The sequence below is a fragment of the Panthera uncia genome (genome assembly GCF_023721935.1).
Source record: "Panthera uncia isolate 11264 chromosome B2 unlocalized genomic scaffold, Puncia_PCG_1.0 HiC_scaffold_24, whole genome shotgun sequence".
Classification (NCBI taxonomy): domain Eukaryota; kingdom Metazoa; phylum Chordata; class Mammalia; order Carnivora; family Felidae; genus Panthera; species Panthera uncia.
In genome coordinates this window covers 81490811-81513187 of record NW_026057580.1, presented here as the reverse complement: position 1 = coordinate 81513187, position 22377 = coordinate 81490811, and the positions used below count along the sequence as shown (strand labels likewise).

Genomic DNA, 22377 nt, shown 5'->3' with positions numbered 1-22377 from the left:
ACAACGGATGTGAAGAATGTAGCCTTCATTATCCCCGATTCTATAAGGGCACCATAAGTGGGCCCCATAAGGGCACTATAAGTGTGTTTAAAATGAAGTTAAAAAAATAAAAATATTTTCTAAAAATCAAATACATACTAAAAAGTTAGATTAATGTAACATATACATGCTCACAACACTCATGATTAGCAAATGTTAACATTTTATCATTCAGCTTCCTATTTTTCATATAAAAAACATTACAGATAAAAATATAATTCCTTATTGTCTCTCTCTTCTTCCCTAGACTTAGACACTGTTATAAATCTGGTTTATGCTTTTATTTCTTATGCTATGCTAACAACATATCTTTGAAAACTGTATGTTTTAAAATTGCACTGCCTTGAAACTGTTTAAATTCTGAAAGCTATTTTTTACTTAACAGTATACTTTCTATATATATATATATATATATATATATATATATATATACATACACACACACACATATATACATATATATACACGTGTACATGTATATATGTATATAATTACATATATGTATATGTATATATATGTATAAATATGTATGTATGTATAATATATACACACTTCTGTTTATATACAGATATAGATATAGATAGATTTAGTTAATTAATTTGAAGTCCAGTTGAATCTTTTACTTTACAAATATATCAAGGTTCACTCATCCATTTTCCTAATGATGGAAATTCATTTCCAATTTTCCCTATTACATATAATGTTGCAGTACATAGCCTTCTACATCTCTCTCACACATGTGCAGAAATTTTTCTAGGAACCAGCAGTGCCTGAACATCCCCTTTTCTCCATATTCTAAACAGTACTTGGTTTGCATCAGACGTTTTAAAAAAAAAATTTAAGTTTATTTATTTATTTTGAAAGAGACAGAGAGCAACAGAGGAGGCACAGAGAGAGAGAGAAAGAGAGAGAGAGAAGAGAGAAAGTGAGAGAGAGAGAGACTGAGAGAGAGAGAATCCCAAGCAAGCTAGACACTGTGCACACAGAGCTTGATGCAGGGCCTGAACTCATGAACCGTGAGGTCATGACCCTAGCCGAAACTGAAAGTGGTAAGCTTAACCAACTGAGCCACCCAGATGTGCCCCACATCAGACTTTTTAATCTTGCCACTCTTAAGTGTGAAATATTATTTCATTTTGTTGTTAACTCGTGTTTCCCTCACTTGCATGAATCATAATATGTCCTAATAATGAGTATGAACTTTTTTGTATATGCTATTGGCCATTTATTAAACTTTCCATTTTTCCATTGAATGGTTTATCTTTTCCTCATTGATTTGAAGAAGTTTTTATATGTGAGGGATAATAATCCTTTATAACATATATATTCTAAAACTATTTTCCAAAGATGTGAATTGTCCTATACCTTATTTGAAAGTATTATTTTCTCCCTTCAGAGATTTTTCACCAAGACGAAATCTGCCATTTTCCTTTCGAGTTGTATTTCTTGGCGCTGCCTAAGAAATCTTATACACCAAGGTTACAAAGACATCTGAAAATCTATCCTACTAATAGATTTAAATTTTGATTTATACAGAGTCCTTTAATATATCTGGGCTTCATTTCTCCCTATATTGAAATAATCTTATTTAACTTTTACATGGAAAGCCAATCATCCTTGCACACTTATTGAAATGTCCACTCTATCCTCATTGATTTATGTGGCAATCTCTATTATGTCCCAAGTCCCCATTAACAACTGGGTCTCATTCTTAGGTCTTTTTTCTATTCCACTGATTTTTTTGTGTATATCTATAAAAATACTACAGTATCAATTATTTTTAAAATGTCTTAATTATTCAAGAGGACAAATTTTCCCTTCCTACTTATTCAAAATCTCTTTGCTAATCCCAGACCTTTATTTTCAACACAGAAATCTGTTGATATACATTAAATGTGTAGGTTAATCAGGAAAATTGACATCTTCATGACATTTCATCTTCCCACTCAATCGGACATAATCTCTCCATTAATTTAGATCTTCTTTTATTTCCTTCAATGATTAATATTTTCTGTGGAAAGATCATGTATGTCTTTAGATTTACTTCTAGGAATCTGTTTGAATGTAATTCTGTTTCTCATTGGTTCTGGCTGATGAATAGTATACCAAGATTTCTGTGAGCTGTTCCTATAGCTAGTGAATCTATAAAATTCTCTTTCTGGTTCTAATAGTTTATCTCTGGATTCTCTTGAATATTCTACTTAGGTAATCTTACCTCTAAAATAAAAACTATTTATTCTCTTTTTTTCCAAACTGTACGTCTATCTTTCTCATATTGCATTGGCTAGGGTAACCACAATAAAGCTAAACAGTAACAGTGGTAGTGAGAATCATTGCCTTTTTCTAATTTAGTGGAAATGCTTCTAAGGTTTCACCACTGAGTTTGATATTTAGTATAAGTTTTTGATATACCCTTAAAAGCGTAAGAAACATGTTATTTTTTTATTTGAATGAATGCTATTTCTTCACCTATTAAAATCATTATATGGTTTCTCTCCTTCAATCTATTAATATGATAAATAATATGAAATAGATTTGTTGACATTAAATAAAGCATGTCAGCATTCCTAAGATAAATTCTCCTTGATTGTGATGTAAGAGTGGCTTTTAAAAATTGTTTTAAATGTTTATTTATTTTTGAGAGAGAGAGAGAAACAGAGTGCAAGCAGGAGAAGGGCAGAGAGAGAGGGAGATACAGAATCCAAAGCAGGCTCCAGGCTCTGAGCTGTCAGCACAGAGCCTGACACAGGGCTCGAACTCACGAACCGCAAGATCATGACCTGATCTGAAGTCGGAGGTTTAACTGACTGAGCCACCCAGGTGCCCCAGAAAGTGGCTTCTAAAAATGCATTTGGCAAATTTTATTTAACATTTTTTTTTTTAGGATTTAAAAACTAGTATGAATGAGAAAAATGGAACTACAATATCCTTTCTCTTGCTTTGTAGTCTGCAAGTCTGTCTTTATGAAACTGACACTAGCTTCATAATATTAACACATTGTGCAGTGTACAAGGGTTCATATACACCAACCCATTAAATGTCTTTTCCAAAGGTTATATGGTTATACATGACAAAAACTGAAACTCAAATCTTATAACTCCAAGACTCTTTCTACTGGTCCAATAAGTAAGCACTACATTTGAAACAGGTCCACAAAGCACTGTAGGAAATTAATTAATTAATTTTACTAGGGATGGAAGATCACTATTATGCACCTCCCCCCTTACAAATTGAGGGTGATCATGAACAACGGACTAGAATGACCAGTATTGCTATTTTTTACCAGTCATCTCTGTTCACATAAACATGTGATTGGAAAGAATCACATTTGATACACTGATGTCTGTCTTGAATTTGATGATATCCAAGGTCCTTTCCAGCACTGAGAAGGTAGGATGTAAGTCCACTAAACCACTATTCAGGCTCCAGATTTACATTCATACTGGCCATATTTCATCTGCTACCTCAATCTTCTAAGTTTTGTGCCTTTTTCTCTATACTAAATAAACTATTCAGAGCTCTAGCCCAATACCTTGTTTATCATGAAAAGCAAATAATCACCAGAACTGGCCTGTTTCTAGCTCCCAAGACATAAAAACTTTCCAAAGTTACTGGCTCTTAACCTTTTTTGGGCAGTGGAATGAAAACTCAATAAATGTTACGAAGCTCCTCGCAAGAGAAAGGATTTTGCATAAGATTTTAGGGCATTTACATCCATTCTGAAGACAATCTATGAAGTGGTAAGACTACCAAGTAAAGAACTCCTATGTGGGAGGATCGAGGAAGTGGTGAACAGGAAATATATTGAAAGCATTTTTTCCCCTTGAAAACGAAGTACGCTAAAAAGTGGAACTTCCACTAAATAGTTCCATCATTTCTTCCCTGTTCTCACTGACAGCACCTGCTAGCCAAGGAAAGATGAATGGCTTCCCTTCACAGTTCTTCAGTCTTATTCAAAAATAACATCTGAGTAATACAAACCCATTTCCATTCTTCTCATTAGAATCTGAGTAAATTACTTCCACATACCATAATATCATCAATTCATGACATTTTTTTCTGTATAAATAGATTACTGATGTAGTCAAGGTAACTTGGGAAACAAGCGTTTGCATATCATATGGAAATATTTATAAGGCTTTTGGGTGTAGGTACATAAGTAAAACAATTGTTTGTTTTCAGGATCTACTATAGCATCATACGTAAATATATTATTAATGGTAAACTGTCTACAAGATGACAATGGTTATAAATTATTTTTATTAAAGATTTTTTTTAAGTGATCTCTGCGCACAACATGGGGCTCAGACTCACAAGCCCAAGATCAAGAGTCACACACTCCTCTAACTGAGCCAGCCAGGTGCCCTGGCAATGGCTATAAACTATTACATAAATGCACTATTTATACAAAATACAATGCAGGAGTACTTTTTTGGGGTGGTTGAGGGTGGAATTTAGACTATGGGATTTTTCCATAAAATAGGTATCAACCACATTTTTGCTACAGAAAATATTAAAGTATGTATAGAGTAAACATTGAAAAAATGTGTATTACCTTATGAACTAGCTTCTATCCTTCAATAAAATAAGTACTTCTGAGAAAAAAGTTAGTGTTGAAATCCAAAAATTAAATCTCATTCATACTTACAGAAGAAAAACACTATTTAGTTTGAAATGAGTGGACTCTTGAAAGGCAGATTAATACAGGGTGGAGGGAATAGTTAAATTCTTTGTAAAGAATTGAAATAAGGCATTATAAACTTACTGAATATTCTAAACATGAAATATAAAGTCCAGTTTTTAAATTACTTTTTCTCAAATTGTTTTATAAACATTAAAGCACTCCTAGACACCACTCAGTATGACCATTCACCCTAATTTGAAAATATTTTAAATTTAGTAAAGACTACTGTTTCGTAAATTACTTTTTCTAGTGGTAAGAGTTATACAGAAAAACAACTGACAAACTCATCATGATACAAATGTATAGCGTTTAGGGGCTCTTGGGAGGCTCAGTTGGTGCCTTGGGCTCTGCACTGAGCATGGAACCTGTTTAAGATTCTCCCTCTCTGTCTCTTCTCTCTATCCCTCTGCCCCTCTCCTGGCTTACACTTTCTCTTTCTCTCATTAAAAAAAGGATAAGGAAAAGGAGAAAAGAAGAAGAAACAACTTCTAACTCATCTGCTCTTTTTTAAAAAAATGTATAGAGTTTATAGTCTTCTAAACTACCTTAGGCAACCTGTATATGAAACAAATCAAATCTTTTTTAAAGATAAATACTTGAGGTTTTCTCATAGATTTTAAAATAAAATCACATCGACATTTTATTACTTCAACTGAAATACTCCTGGTTTTATGATCAATAATAGAGTGTCATTAGAGGAAACACTTCAGGATGCTCTGAAATAAACAAATGAAAAGTATGAGCCAGAGGGGAAAGTCAGTTACTCAGCATAAAATCAACAGAGCAAATCTTTGTTTAAGTAGTTGCTTTCTCAGTGTACTCTTGCTAAACACAAAGGAAAGGACAGCCACAATCAAAATAAAACCACCACTGCATGGTTAAGCCCTGACCCCAGGGCCTTTCCCATTAAAGGTAGAGGAAGTGCAACTGACACCAAAAGAGAACACTGTTACAAAAACAAGAATTAGAAGAAATGAGGATGCGTAATAAGATGGGAATTGACTGAAGAAGCACATGACAGTCACTCAAAACAATTTTGAAAAGTACAGACAAGAACTAAGTGGAATTATGGAAGAATTCTCTTAACTTCCTCTTACCACTGAAGGTTGACCAGTAAGACCTCTGTAATCTGTGGGAAGGTGGGGTATGAGTTCCTAATTGTCTTCAATAATGATGAAAACAAACTGTTGAGCATAAACTAATGAAAGATTAACAACAGTGCAAAAAATCAGCAGGGGATAAATCAATTTCCTTGATAAGTTGATTCTAACATTCAGTAAAATAACAACTTTGGACACCTATTAAAAAGATACATATATCCACGCCCCTTGTGGAGCCCAACATGAAGCCTGAACTCATGAGATCAAGACCTGAGCTGAGATCAAGAGTTGGACACTTAACTGACTGAGCCACCCATGCACTCCACTTTTGTATTTTTTGATCAGTGACTGTTTACATGGTGTCTTTGGAACAAACAATTAAAAGCAACCAACTAAATGAAAAAAATGCACCCCAGACAGGTAAATTGGAGAAGGAATCAAGTTGAACAGAAGTTAATCCTATACTGCTTGAAAGATGAAGACTGTAGCTGCTGCATGGAGTTGTACAACTCAGGGCTTCTGAACAGAAAGGCTACAAGGACTGGCATGACATCTTGTTGTGCCAAAGCAATGCATTCTCAAACCCTGTAAAGGCAAACTCCGAAAAGTGATAGGACAGGAGACAACCATCTCCAGTGTTTGCACATTTGTCCAAACCACTGGTGTCTTTGCTCTGCACTATTGCAACTGCCTCCCAATCCACCTCCCACTGCTCTTCTTGGCCATCCCACACCTTCAAACACAATTCATTCTCCACATAGAAGCCAGAATGTTTTTAAAGCATTGTCACTCCACAGTTCTACCAAATGGTCCAATGAGTTCCCATCACAGTTGGAATGATATATCAATTCCAAAGCAAGGCAACACAAAGCTACATGATCTAGCCTGCATCTACCTCTGTGAGCCACCTCCAACCTGGCTTCTCTTGGCTCCCTATTCTTGAAACACAGTATGCCTTAGCATGAGGACACCAGGACTCTGCCTACGGTGCTCAAGTCTGTGCTGAGGTCTTTATTCTCATGACTCAGATCTCACCTCTCCACCTTATTTGCCATACAATCCATCTGAGCTTCTCTGTCTAGTCATGACGGCCTGCACACCCTATTTCTACAAGTGTGTTTCTGAGTGTATATGTGTGCTTGCTGACTCCACCTTACTTGGAGAGATGCTCTACCTCTACCCTCCTTCTCCTCTCCCAATGCACCCATCAAAAACTATTCTTTAAACAATAGCCAAGTTTAAACTTTTTCTATTCCCATAAACACAGCTTCTCTTCATAGAACCACTGAAGTCAACAATCAGCATCACATAATTTAATCACAAACATTCCCTAATCTTTTCCTGAGAGCTTATTTTTCACCTACTGAATTTCTAAACTTGACACAAGGATAGATCACAGACTACTCTACAGTGATACATTGTTACTTCTCATAGTGATTAGCATAGTGCTAAGCAAATAATTCCGTGCTCTGTAAATATTTTTAATACAGTAAAAGTACTCTAGCTCCCCCTCCCCTTTGATTCTTTTAAACCCACTGAATGCTAGAGAACAGATCTTTATAGCCCGACTGCAGTGAAATACACTCTTGACCAGTGGAAAAGACTTCTCTATGGAAACATCTCTGTAACTCACTGATTATCTATTGGAACATGTGATTCAATTATTTTTCCAGAAGTGGTGATGAGATTAACAGTAATTCTTCCGTCTTGTCTCAGCTACAGTCTAATGTTCAGAAGCAGACACTTTGTGACATGACTGTGCAGAGTTAAAGGTGGTTTATGGCAGATCAGCATGTCATTAACCAGCCTGTGAGGGTTCTGACTGCTTGGTTTCGGCCTCATTAGCACCCTCAGCAAACCAACAGGGTGCTATCCAATTCATCTAGATTATAACAAGCCAAAAGGATATTTAAAAAAAATAATCTGAAAGTTCTAATGAGTTTTTTAGCATCTTAATTTTATTTTATTAAATGATACAAAACATCTCTTATAACTAATAAAAATATTAATAATCACGAAAGCAATATGTTAGAACTGTTCCTTATTTTCAAAGATCTTCATTCAGCATTTGGTAATACTGGTGGTGTTCTAAGGTCTATGTTCAATTTATTCTGATACATTGTTTTAATGAGTATCATAAATGAAAAAGCACCTCACATAGACACAGAGAGGAAAAAAGTGCATAGTTGCATGTACTTAACTAAATCATTATACTTATTTTTGAATCTCATCTACCAATTATACAAAGGATGGTGCTGAAATTCACCTAATAGATTTCCATCATCCCTAATGGCAATTAACTATTCCTGCAACTAATCAGAAAATGATAAATTTTTTAACAAATGGGTTAAAAACTCTTAAAAATTCATTTGGATGATTTTTAAGCAAAATGGAAAAGCAAAACTGTTTCCAAGTTTTTATTACTTATTTTAAAAAAAATTTAATGTTTATTCATTTTTGGGAGCGGGTGCAGGGGCAGAGAGAGAGGCAGGGAGACAGAGAATCTCAAGAAGGCTCCCTGCTCTCATCGCAAAGTCCGAGGTAGGGATCGAACCCATGAACCATGAGATCACGACCTGAGCCAAAGTCCAATGCTCAACCGACTGAGCCACTGAGGCACCCCTTTTTCCAAGTTTTTAAAGTTTGTAGCTATACTGTTCAAAGGAAAAACATACCGGAGTGGGGCACCTGGGTGGCTCAGTAGGTTAAGCATCAGACTTCAGCTCAGGTTATGATCTCACGGTTCACAGCTCACTGGTTTGAGCCCGGCTTCAGGCTCTGTGCTGACCTTTCAGAGCCTGGAGCCTGCTTCAGACTCTGTCTCTCTCTCTCTCTCTCTCTCTCTCTGCCTTCCCCCACTCATGCTGTCTCTCTGTCTCTGTCTCTCTCTCAAATAAATAAAAACATTTTTAAAAATTAAAAAAAAAAAGATAGAAAGAAAAAAACATACCAGAACAGTATTTTTCAAAAATCCTGAAATCTTAAAAAATATATATTGGGAAAAATTACTATTTTTTCAAGTGTTTTTTCCCAAACATTCCTTCTAAGCTCTCCCTTCATCTTAAGAATGAAGCCTCAATGACTCACAAAATGACATTAAAAATTAACAACAAAAAAGGTAAACCCAAGGGATATCTATTTTGGTTGATTCAAACTACACTTGAAATACATTAATTTACTTGTCAATGACTATACTTAGATTTTTGCAAATCAAAATCAGTAAACAATCCTTTTATGATGCATCAATAAACAATCTTGAGACCTTCACACACTCTCACACACACACACACACACACACACACACGTGCATGTGCAGTTTTAACATAAGGCACTAACATATTTGACACAGAATTTTTTTTTTTATTTTTAGAAGCCTATTCTTTTCAAAGTGCATTTTCACAACCATGAGGAGGAAAAATGATAACATAAGAAAAGAAAACACTGAAGTTAAAAGTAGGATTAAATGAGAACTCTTGGGATTTCACCTGTCATTTCCCACCATGGGCATCTTTGGCAAGAGAATTAAAAACAAAACAAAACAAAACCTACTGTCTACAGAACTATGTGAAGAAATTCACTTTCGTCACTAAGGCAAGATGTTTACAAAAAAGGAGTGCACCAAGAGCAGGCTTTATCGAAATCACTTCTGATTTGATCCTAAAGCTCTACTTAAGACATAAACTAATGAACCAAACTTGGAACATCAGAAAAAAATGGTATTGTCAAAGGGAAAAAAAATGCTGGTGAAATATTATGAGCAATTGTTTTATTTTACCTGCTGTTTTAAATTGTTGGGTAACCAGAGGAAGGGGCTGTGGTGATTTAACTTGCCATATACAACTCAGAGCTAATGAGCTTCAGGAGCACTGAGCATGGCCAATAATCATGTGAGGAAATAAGGCAAGAATCAACACCACAAAAAGGGAAGTAATTTGCTAGGTAGCCTATAATTAGCCTCTGAATCTTACAGTAGAGAATATGACTGAGGAAAATAGCTTAGGAAGATTTAAAAAGGGATTAGTCATTCACATGAATGAATAAGCCCAGAATTTAGTTACCTGAGCCAGAGGGAGGAGAGGGGAAAAAAAAAAAAAAAAAGCACATCATAAAAACTATAAGGCCCCTTCTGTTTCAGGGTACACAGATCCTTAATCTGGAAGAGGTTTCTGAGAAAAATATATATGTTACTGGAAATTTAGACGACATTAATCAAATAATAAAATCACCCAAACTAGAATACCATAAACAATAAATATCCAACGGTGGGCCAATTTAGCAAAGATTAACTAGGATAGTTAATCCTAAAGTATTATTAGAAATAATATTATTTCTGTATAGGACATGACTGATCTATAAAAAATGTTATATTAACTATTTTTACACATAAAGATACTTAACTTTTTAAATAATTTAACCATTACTGAAGCTAAAATTTTTATAATGGAAAGGAAATTACATTATATAGAATAATTTTAACTGGGGTTAATAATCAGAATAACTATAAGCTGATCCTGATACTAAGATATTTCCATTACAATGGGATTATCTAAAATCTTTAATTTTAAAAGAGAATGGCTTCTATGTAAGTTTTGCTTAAAACTAAGTAAAGCTTTATTATTAAATTAGTCAAGAATAAAACAGAATAAAACATGAAAACATAATACCAAAATGTATTAATCAGTATAATGATAGGGGTTGGAAATATTTAATGAAACGATTGATAAGACATGAAGTTAAAAATATTAAAATTCAGGTTTAAAAGATTTACTACCTAAATTAACAACATCTTTTATTTTGGTCTGAAGCAGTGTGGTGGTTCACAAACGTGGCCCCAAATTCTTTGACACTTGCACAAGAAAAATGGGGGGTCTATGTCCTTTCCTCTTGAAGCTGGGCAGGCTTGTGACTGCCTTGCCAAGTGACACGGAGTGACTTACAGAGTTAGTGCAGAAAAGATCACGTAGCCTCCACCTGGCTCACTTGAGGCTGGCTTCAGGGGATGCCAGGCTCCACGTGAGAAGCCTGCTGCCCTGAGACTACCAGGCTGACAAAGCCACGTGGAGGCACTCCTGGCATCCAGTCCCGGCTGGGCTCCCTGACAATGGCCAGGGTCAGCTGCTAGCCACGTGAGTGAACTGAAAGTACAACTCATGTGAACCACATGAGAAACCCCAAATGTGAACTGACCAGCGGAGCCCTTCCCAAATTTCTGACCCATATGTCATAAAACAAAACTGTTGTCTGAAGCCCCTAGGTTCAGGAGGAATTTGTTAAGCAGGAGACATAGTAACCGGAATAGGTTTTTATAATTGAAGAAGGACCTTTGTGATAGATGGGATGTCAGGATAAAGAGTCAGGCCACAGCATTCCACTGCACTCAAAATTTAAATATACCATGGAATAAGATATCAAAAATTCAGGTTCAAATATTTACCTTATTTTTCTGCCAACCTAAACGTATTATAAGTTACTTTCAACCACTCACTCAAACTTTTAACAAATATTTATTGAGCACCTACTCTATTCTGGGCTCCGTGCTAAGTGCTAGTTGTAAAAGCAGCTTAAAGAATAGTGGGGGCAGTAAATTAATCAAACTTCACATCATCGCTTCCACATATAATTCCAAAGGGGGATAAAAACAGAATGGTGGCAGAGGGAAAAGGACTCGAAAAGCACTGATTCAGTCTGGAGACTTGATGAAGGCTAAGCTCTGAGGATGAGGAGAAATTTACTCACAAGGGAAGGAGAGAGGAGAGCTGGAAGGGAGAAGGCACTGATGAGCAGAACAGAGCCTTAGCAGAGGTGTCACGAACTGGGATCTTTATGGAGAGTAATGGGAAGGTCTTAAAGGTTTTTAAGCAAGATAATGAAATGTTGAGATTTTCATTTTAAAATATCATTTTTGCTATCTACTGCAATACTTCATGTATTGACAACACCAGCCTCTAGCGTATTATTTATGGAGTAAATAAATAAGTCCACTCCACAAATATTCATTTCATGCTTCCCACATGCCAAGAGCTAAGAAATTAATCAGCAAAAAAAGATGGTCTCTACATGCATCAAGCTTTACAGTCTAAAGGAAGCAAAGAGCAGGAAATGAGCAATTTTTTAAAGGTTTTTAAATTTTAAATCCATCTAAAGATGAGGACTAGTTTTTCTTTAAGTTTATTTATTTATTTTGAGAGAGAGAGAGAGAGAGAGACAAAAAGAGAGAGAGGGACAAAAAGAGAGACAGGGAGGGAGGGAGAATCGCAAGCAGGCTCTGTTAGCATAGAGCCCAATGCTGGGCTTAAACTCACCATGAGATCATGACCTGAGCCAAAGTCAAGAGTTGAACGCTTAACTGACTGAACTACCCAGGTGCCCCAGGAAATGGGCAATTTAAATACCATGAAGTAACAATCTTACCGTAAGTAATCCAGGTATAGAGAGCCCAGAAAAATTCCCAATGGAAGACATGTCTAAGTTGAGACTAGAAGAATAAGTGTGAAAGGCCAACAGAATTGGGGGAATAAGGAAAAAAGTGGATCCCCCTAAGACAGAACCTCAGGTTACTAAAAGTAAAGGCTCATAACTGAGAGTCACAGAGTGTTCAAGGAACAAAAAGAAGCTTAATATGGGTGTAGGCTTAAGGGGGAGGGGTTAATAGGAGTTAGATCCCATGTAAACTTTGTTTAGATTCTATTCTAAAAGCAAGAGGCAGACACTGAAAGGCTAAGAAGGGGAGTACCAAGGCCAGTTGAGCATCTTATAAAAAACCCTCTGGCTATAGTGTGGAGAACAGATTGGAAACAGTCAAGATTGGAGCACTGGGACCAAGTAGGAAGCTGTTGTTAGAATCCAGGACAGAAAGTAGAGCCGTCAGCAGAGAAATGTCAGGAGAAATAGAGAACAGTAGGGAAAAGGATAACAATATATTTAGGAGGTAGAATTGAGAGGACTTGGTGATTAATTAGGTGAGAGAGGTGAGGGAGAGCAAGCACTCAATGATGACTCCCTAGTTTCTGACCTGGGTACAACTAATGGAAATGGGGAACCCCAAAGAAGGAGCAAGACTTCAGCAGTGTGGAAAGGATGATGAGGAAAGGGAGATTTAGTTGTGAGAAGTTTAAAGTGGCTGTGGGTGGGTGGGACATACAAGTGGAAAGGTACAGGAAAAAGATGGCTATATGGTACTGAAAGTGAGAAGAGTGATCCCGGCTAGAGAAAGAGATTTGGAAGTTCCAGAGCACATCGGTGTTACTTGAAACCATAGGAGTAGATGAGCTGGTCCCATTAATACATAATACTAATACCATACAGTGAGAACAGAGGGGTTAGATATGGATCAGGCAGACACCAACATTAAGAGATGGTAACACAAGAGAAAGCACAAATGGTGAACAAAATGAATGGCCAGAGAGTTAGGAAGGAAAAAGGCAAGTATGTTGCCATTAAAACTGGACAGCAACTTGAATTATAGCTTTTCTGAACTCAATTTCTCTTGATTTTCTTACGTGGAGATGAGCCTAGGTTTGGCAGGAAACTATCTCTGCACCTGGGCAAGTGTCCTCCACTTCCTCAGAACATGAAATTGAGTTCCTTCTTCTTGAACTAGAAGGCTTGTGATTTTGTATAATCCAGATATAAATTTAAAGGAAAAATAAAACAAATATATTTAGTTTACAAATAAAATAATAAATGTAACCAATGTAAAAAGGCTATGGATTTTAGAGCCAAATGGACATGAATTTAAATCCCACTTGTGCCATTTCTCAGCTATGTGATTTAAAGTGAGTTATTTTATCTCTCTAACCTTCAGTTTCATCATACAACATTCTGCTACCTGAAGCACAGAAATGGAGCTGTTCCTATTTTCTCAAACCCACTCTGATCAGAGAGCCAATCTCACCAGTGCCAATGAAAACAGTACTATTCATGGTTGCAAAAGACCTCCTTGTTAGGAAATTGATGGTCAATTTCAACCCTCATCCTGCTGAAACTATCAGAAGCATTAGACAAAGATGATTATTCCTTCCTTTTTAAAACACTAGGCGCCTGGGTGGCTCAGTCGGTTAAGCGTCTGACTTCAGCTCAGGTCACGATCTCACAGTTCATGAATTCAAGCCCCGAGTGGGGCTCTGTGCTGACAGCTCAGAGCCTGGAGCCTGCTTCGGATTCTGTGTCTCCCTCTCTCTGCTCCTCCCCATCACGCTCTGTCTCTCTCTCTCTCTCTCAAAAATAAACATTAAAAAATAAAATAAAATAAAATACCATCTTGGTTTGCTTCTGAGTAACCATTCCACCTTGGTTTTCTTCTTGCGTAACTGGCCCACACCATTTTAGATCCTTCCTGGTTCCTTCACATGTCCCAGGTCCCATATTAGTAAACTTTGGTGTACCTAGACACTGTCCTTCTCTATCTACTATCACTCCCCAGATGGCCCCATCTAGTCTCATGGCTTTAAATACCATCTACATGTCCAGAATGTTCAAATGTACATCTTTTGTTCATATCTCTCTTCTGAATGCCAGACACCAGCTGCCTACTCAACACCCTTTCATGAATGTCTAAACAGCTTTTCAAACTTAGCACGAACTCCTGATTCTCCCTACACCTAGTCCTCCTGCACTATTCCTCATCTTATTAAATGGCAACCCCATTCTTCTCATTGCTTGGGCTCAAAACCTATGTCATCTTTGGTTCTTTTTCTCTCATCCCACACCCCATCATCAGCAAATTCTGTCAGCTCCATTTTCACGATATATTCAAAATTCAACCAGCTCAACTCACATTCACCTTTACGACCCTAGTCTGCACTACACCATCTCTCCTCTGGACTACTGCCATAGTCTTCTGATCTTTTAATTTGCATTCTTGATTCCTATAGTATAACATTCTCCACAAAGAGCCACAGTAAATCTCTTTTAAAGTTAAGTTATATCTGGTTATCTCAAAATCTTCTTACAGCCTCCTATCTCACTCAGAGGAAATGCAAATTCTCTATGGTCCTAAAGCCCTCTCCGACCAGCTTTCTCATTCCCGCTGTTTTCTTCTTATCGCTCCCCATCTCACTCCTTATGCTTCAGCCACATGGATCCCTTCACCGTCCTGGAACACCCCAAGCAAGTACTGGTCTCTGGAACTTTATACTTATTATTTCCTTAAATATCCTCATGGTTTATTCCCTTATTGCTGTCGTGAAGATCTCTACTCAATGATCACCTTGAAAAACCCTCCCTGACAACTACCCCCCTCGATTGTAAATATACGAACGACCTCTTCCTCACTATTATCACCCTTCTCTTGTCTCTTTCTTCATAGCCTTTATTATCCCCTAATATACTAAATGATACTAATTATTTATCTTATAGTCTATCCCCTCTGGCTTAGGATATAAACTCCATGAAGGAGGGATTTTATCTACTTTAGTTCTCTGAATCCCCAACACCTACAATAGTGACTGGCATGTAATAGGTATTTAATATATAAATGAATTAAAATTCAATAATAAAATATGTAAGAAGTGCTTAAAATATAGATGTTCAATAAATGGTTGCTCTTATTATTTGTGGAAACTTAACCATACAAGTGTAATTACCTCAAAATTGATGGGACAAATAATACTGAGAAAGTTGAAAGAGCATGGCGTACTTCAGAAATTATTTTTCTATAGGCACTGAATTTCTTATTTTAAGACACAATTTGATTTGGGAAGGTTCATTTAGTTGATCATATGAAACTCTTCTGACAAAGTGAATATGAACAAAATAAACAAATTTTTGAAATTTTATAACTTTAAATATTTGCCATATCGTAAAGAATAATCCAAAACAAACTTAGCAAAAGCATGTTTTCTTTTAAGTAAAGGTAATAAATATTTTGAAAGGAGTAAGATATTTAATAATATTCTATTTCCAACAATTAGAGCTCTGAGAAATATGTGTGTTAAGAAATACATAATGGATGGATTTACTACTCTGGATTAAACACGACAGGTGGAATTGTAACGTGTTTACTAAATGGTAAGCTGGTGCTCCAGAAGTGGTTTAATAAAATCCTTCCAAGGGCACCCGGATGGCTCAGTCAGTGGAGTATGGACTCGACTTCAGCTCAGGTCATGATTGCAGGGCTGTGGGATCAAGCCCTGTGTCAGGCTCTGTGCTGAGCATGGAGCCTGCTTGGGATTCTCCCTCTCTCCCTTTGCCCCCACCCCCACTCATGCTCTCTCTCTAAAATAAAAATAATAATAAGATAAAATAAAAATGAAAATAAAACAAAATCCTCCCAAAAAGTAAGAAGAGAAAGAGATCCACAGTTGACTGGCAACTTAAAAGCTTATTTATATCCCCAGATAAAGCTGAGAAAAAATACTGCACACAAGGCTCTGAGATGGCTCCTTGAGGGAATTTAATACATTTATAGAGTATCTCATGGTACTTGGCCTACAGGTACCCAAATAGATGTTTGTTAAATGCGTAAATGATTCAGTAATAAATGAATACATTAATTATAAGAAACTACCACTCAGGTGTCTGTCTACAGTGCCCATTACAATCTCTTAACAAAAGGCTGGGAGTTTAAGTTCTAAGGCTCTTCTTTCTCTCTCTCTCACATCAGGAATAAGGAAGAGCCAGGGGCGTCTGGGTGGCTCAGTCAGTTAAGCATCCGACTTCGGCTCAGGTCATGATCTCAGGGTTCAAGTCCCACATTGGGGTCTGTGCTGATAGCTCAGAGCCTGGAGCCTGCTTTGGATTCTGTGGCTCCCCCCTCTCTCTGCCCTCCCCTGCTTGCACTCTCTCTCTCTCTCTCTCTCTCCCTCAAGAATAAATGAACATTAAAAAAAAAGGGGAGTAAGGAAGAGCCTTCCAGTATAAAAGCTGAGCTCTGCTCTAGAAGGAAAGAAAATCACCACTCTAAAGGTTACAATTGACGCCTTGGATAAATAGTACTACTTGTCATGTTATTTGAGATCTCTTAGGCAGTGGAGCACAATGCCGGGTTTTTCTTCGTAGCCTCATCTCTAGACAGCTGGAAGAGACGGAAGGGAAACACCCAGGCAACACACGGACAAGGTTCTGCTGGTTCAGACCTCAGCCCTCAACAGGGTATTTCGTCCACAGAAATCAAATGTCCGTTAAAATCAGATTTTGAAAGGTAAAAGAAAAAAGAGATTATGAAGGAGATATGAAGAAATTATTAGAGACATATTATTAAAGAGGCAGAAGAGAGAAATAAGGGCATGAGTCAGTAAGGTGTGAAAGCAAATGTTATCGCACCCTTCAAATACACGTGTGAGCGCACACATGCAAATTCTGGGCACAAAATAATAAGTTTACATATTCCTTCACTCTCACTTTTCAAACCTGCAGAGAAATGAAATGTATCCCAGTCTCATTATTCTTCACATTTTCAGGACTATCAAAATCACACCTGGCATGACAGGATCCAAAAATTCACCTGTGCGAAGATGGCTGTGTTCAAACTCCACATTGAACACATTAGCTTCTAAAAATACACAGGTTGGTTTAAGATTTAAAGGGAAAAAAGTAGGTTACACTTGTACCCATACAAGTCTGCGTGACTCAGAGTTTAATAATAGGATACATAAGATGTCACCCTTAGGTCACCGATTCTAGGGTGACTATAGTAGACTGTCATTTTAAGACATCACCATCTAACAGCTGCTTTGTTCACAATCTGTAGAAGAAATATGTTGCTTGTCTCTATTAATACTCATCTGACAGGTGTGTACATTCCAACTCACATGCACCTGCCAGTTGGGAGCTCTTTGAAGCAGAGTGATGAAAGCCACAACAGCTGTTACCTTTAGACAGTCCTTAGCATACCCAATGTTCTCTTTATCTAAAGTGCTAAATAGTAACACTTCATATTATAATAAATTTTACTGTCTGAAACCAAAACCATGAAGGAAAGATATCAACGGAGGATTTCTGAAATAAGTGCAATATCGTTCTCTGAAACAAAAGAAGGCAACAATCTTGCCTCCTAGGAAGATGTGGTAGAGGCCAAACCAGCTGAGGAGGTTAACATTTACAATGGCTCAGTGACCTGCAGACATCCCCGGACTGTGTGCTTTAGCCATGGTCAGACATGCATACATAGGTCACTGGGAAATGCTTCTAAAATGTATGTATCAACGACTTACAGACCCAGGCAACATACACTAGTGTAACTTCCACTGTATCTGTCATGTGTTCTACAGCCCTTAAGCCAACACCTATGCAGTGGCAAAGATTATAATTTATCAGTTCAACCCTTCACCATGGCAATTGAAAATTGGGTGGTACACACTGAACTGTAAAGTCATTCCACTAAGAGGGGCTCCCCGCAGCCCCAGTCATGGTGATGACTGGAGAAGAATATTATGTTTCAAGAAATAAAACTATTATTTAGAAAGCACAGTATGCAGGTATTTAAGTCATGGCCCAATCTGCTTTCTCTGTACTGAAATAATGACCACAACTACTCATCCGCCTTCATTACACATGCAGTCCAGGGCATTAATGGAAATAAGACTTACCATCTAAAAATCCTTGTTCCCACCTTCCAAGTTCATACCTTCTTTCAAAGAACTCAGCCTCCCTTTTTAGAAGAACATTAATTTAACCAGGCAATATTCCAACTCACATTTAGTATGTATTTTTAATGTGTGTATAAAATGCTTAATAGAAAATCACCTTTATTTTCTTAAGTGATGTCAAATAATGCACTATTTGACACAAACTCAAAAACAAGTGAAAAATATCACTAATAACTTTTTATTTCAAATGCATCATTTTATTTTAAAAGGTCTTAAGAGCCCTGCAAATTCGGTTTAACAGATTTTAGTCTGTCAAACCCATGCAAGCTTATAAAATGAGAAAGAAAGCACTCAGTGTGCCCTTTTGATCTAGCTCAGTAAGGCAACAAAATAACTCTGCAGTTTGATTTGGTTTTGCTTCAGAACTGGCATGTCATTACAGGTCACGGTCTGCAATTCTATTTCATTGATGAGGAAATTAAGGCATAGAGAGGTTAAGTGACATGGAAACATAGACCCTTTGAATAGAAGTGACCTTAGAATTAACACAGACCAGAAATATTACAACCACAAGCCTGTATGTATTTTTATCCAATTGGGAAAAAATTCCATTTTCATAGAAGCTAAAAGTTCATCTAAAAAATCTTTAATTCTAACTTTCATAGCAAACTTAGTAAACCTGTTATTTTTGTCTGCTTTAAGACTTTGTCTTTTGCCTTTAACTTGAAGCTCACGGTAGAATTTAGCACGCAAGTAGAATACCACTTTCTGGCAATGGTTGCTGGGGGTAATCTCATCCTCTCTTGGTCACTCAGCTCTTCAAAAATTTGGTAACTATTAGCTGAGCCTCTACCATATGTCCAACAGCATTCTAGGTGCTAAAGACACAGCAGTGAACACATCATGTCACAATTCCTGTCTTCGTGGAAACAAATTACATAAGTATAAGAGAGTGGGGTGAGGCTAAACTTGAAAAAGAGTGGTCAGTGAAGGCCATTTGGATGGCATTTGCATACAGATCTGAAAGAGAGGAGTGAGAGGAGTAGGCAAGCAAAGGGAATGGTATCTAGGGGGCTATTCCAGGCAAAAGGAACAACAAATGCAAAAGCCCTGGGGTAGAAGCTTGCCTGGCCTGCGGGACTCATTTTTCCTGTTTAATATTTTAATAAAGTAGGCTTTCTTTACTGAAAGGTCTGTCCAATACTTTGGAAGAAAATCAGGGACATACATAACACCCATAATTACTGCAAACAAGTTTCAGATGCTATGTCACTTGAGAGAAGTTTCTAGTGTTTGTGTATTATAATGACACTGCACTCACCCTGCCACCCTTCCACTCCCCATTCCTTCTCTTCTCCATTACAGATCAAAATACTGACTGCCCACAACAAACTTATGGAGATTTATGTGTGTGTGTGTGTGTGTGTGTGTGTGTGTGTGTGTGTATGCATGCTTTGGGAAAAGGGCCCACCTTAAGAAAATCAAACTAATGCAGAATACCTCAACCCACACCAGCTACCCTCCTTGAACTTCTAAACCCACAGCATCTGTATCCAGCCTTTAAGTATACCTGGTATTGTTACTCTGTTTACATCTCATTATATGCTACCGTGTATTGCTCTTGCATACACATCTGCTCTCACAGTGACTCCCTTGGAGCAGGGCCCATATTTGGGGAATGTCTGAATCCCACCACAGGGATCTGCACATGGATGGCACCAATATCTATTTGCCGATGATGTCATAGAAACTACCACATGAGAGCAGACATTCCTCCTGTTTTAAGTATCTGTTTGTGGATACAGCATAAAAGAGACATCAGTCTCTTGCAGGCGTTTGGATAATCTCAACCATCTTGGCTAACTTACTGTTTGTGTAACATTCCATTCTGTTTAAGTTTCCCTTTGCATTTTTCGGTTGGGCACAGTACACACTTTCAGTCTAGACACCAGCATGGATTAGCCACAAAACACACAGGAACCACACTGTGTGGAATCCTGTTCAGTTCACTTCAGCCAACGTTATTAAACACTATTACTGGAAAGGGACTCAGCATAAAACTATCAAACACAAGGACTACAAGACATTGCCCATACAGTCTGGCAAAACAAACAGACACATAAGGAACTTCAGTGCCTGCAAGGCACACAGAAGTATTTTGAAAGTATATAAGCAGCGGCCCGGAAGGTGAGGAAAGGCTTCCCAAAAAGAGTTGGCACCTGAACAGCCAAGGGTTTTGAAAGATGAATAGGCCTAGGACAATCAGACATGGGATCAAAGGGCATTCCAGATTGTGCAAAACACTGGCAGAAACATAACAGCTTGAAAACTACTGGAAGAACTCATTCACCATCAGTGAAGGGAAGCTGGTCTAGTGCACGCTTAAGCTTTCCAAGAAAAAAAACAAGCTTTCAAATAAGGAGCCGAGGAAGAAAGTTTCACCACTGCTTGTTTTGTTAAGCCTCTTAGCCTCGCTTTCCTTTGTTTTGGTCTGTTTTGTTCCCTCTTAAAGAAATAAAGTACTGTGCTGGCATAAAACTTCAGTGAGGAAAAGTACTTCAACTTTACTGTGGAATAAGAAAAGTGCTAAGTAGGCATGGGCCAAGGAATGAATAAATGAATGAATGAATGAACAAATGAATGAAAAAATAAATAAAACTTTTCTGGAATACATAAATGGAGCACAATTTAAAATTCAGGCATCATGGACCTGAAATACTAATTCCAACAATTCCAACCCTTCTCTTCACCAACTTAATACATACTTACAGTGTTTTGTGCCCACTATTTGTTCGTTTCAGGGATACTAGGCCTACGAGGCACTTTCATTGTCCTCCTTTTTGAGCGAGCTCTGGCTTGCAATTTAGTAAAAGAAATAAGCAGAGGACAATTCACTGTAGCCTGTTCCCTCCACGGTTGCCAACTTAAAGCCTGAAGCTCCTTCAGAGTTAAATTCCAGTCAAGTTAGCCGTGAGGTCAAACACACTTAAATAATAATTACACCGACAACAACTGAGATGTGAGAAACTGACAGAGGTCGTTGGTAGAATTGTCTCATCACCTCTTCCTGTGAACCCGGAGTTGGCGAGCTGGTGGAGGACCGCGTCGCCAGGGGCCTGAACACAAGAGGGGACAGAGTCGGGGTAGAGTTACCTGGGAGCTCAGGTAGACTTTGAGGCACTCCTCGCACACGGCCTTCTTGCAGCAGGGCAAGGGCTTGATGGGCTTGTCTTCCAGGCACACCCGGCACATCAGCACCATGAGGGGCACATAGGGATCCCCTACCCCACCCAGGTCAGAGTAGGGTGGAGCTCCCAACAGGCTGGGCACGGAGAATGGCTCGGGCGCCAGGTAGAACTCCAGCTCGATGCTGCCGCCGTCGGGGGACAAGGGGTCCGTCGGGAGGGACAGCCGGGGGCTGGGGAAGGAGGTGGGGGTGCTGGGAACGTTCGTCACCGGCGGAGCCCGAGGTGAAGATGCGGGTGGCGAGGGCTGCTCCGCGGTGGGGGCCTCGGGCAGGTCGTTCTCCACGCAGAACACGGAGCAGAAGACTTGTCTCTTGGCGGGGATTGGGCGCCGCTGACCCAGCACGTCCAAGACCAGTTCGTCCGCCGCCCCGACGCGGGTCCTGGGCTCCGGCTCTTCGCCCAGGGGCACGTCCTGCTGTTCATGCCCTCCCTCGTCTCGGCCCCCTGCTTCCTCCTCCTCTTCCAGCTGCTGCTGCAAAGTCTGGGGGTTGAGGGGCCCGGTAAGTGCCAGTCCCGCGGGCTGCCCCGGCGCTCGGCTCTTCCTCCCGTCCGGGCCCCCCCGGCTCCCCGCGGGCTCCGGGGCGCTGGTGTCCACGCAGCCCGAGTCGCTTCCGCAGCCACCGCCGCTCGGCTCGGCGGAGGCGGCGCGCGGCCCCGGCGCCCCGGCGCTGTCCCCCCGCGGCCTCGGGGGCTCGGGGTGGCCCGTGGCGCCGCCGCCGGGGGCCCGCGCCGCCGCCGAGCCGAGCGGCGGTGGCTGCGGAAGCGACTCGGGCTGCGTG

General features: G+C 38.8%; 1 protein-coding gene across 1 annotated transcript in view; it reads right to left on the bottom strand.

Moving 5' to 3' along the window:
• The window catches only part of RNF217 (ring finger protein 217), a 129878-nt gene that overhangs the window by 106951 nt on the left and 550 nt on the right, over positions 1 to 22377 (bottom strand). The window contains exon 2 of the mRNA XM_049654296.1: positions 21504 to 22314. Coding sequence (XP_049510253.1) covers positions 21504 to 22314 — 811 coding nt within the window. The remainder of the gene's footprint in view (positions 1 to 21503; positions 22315 to 22377) is intronic.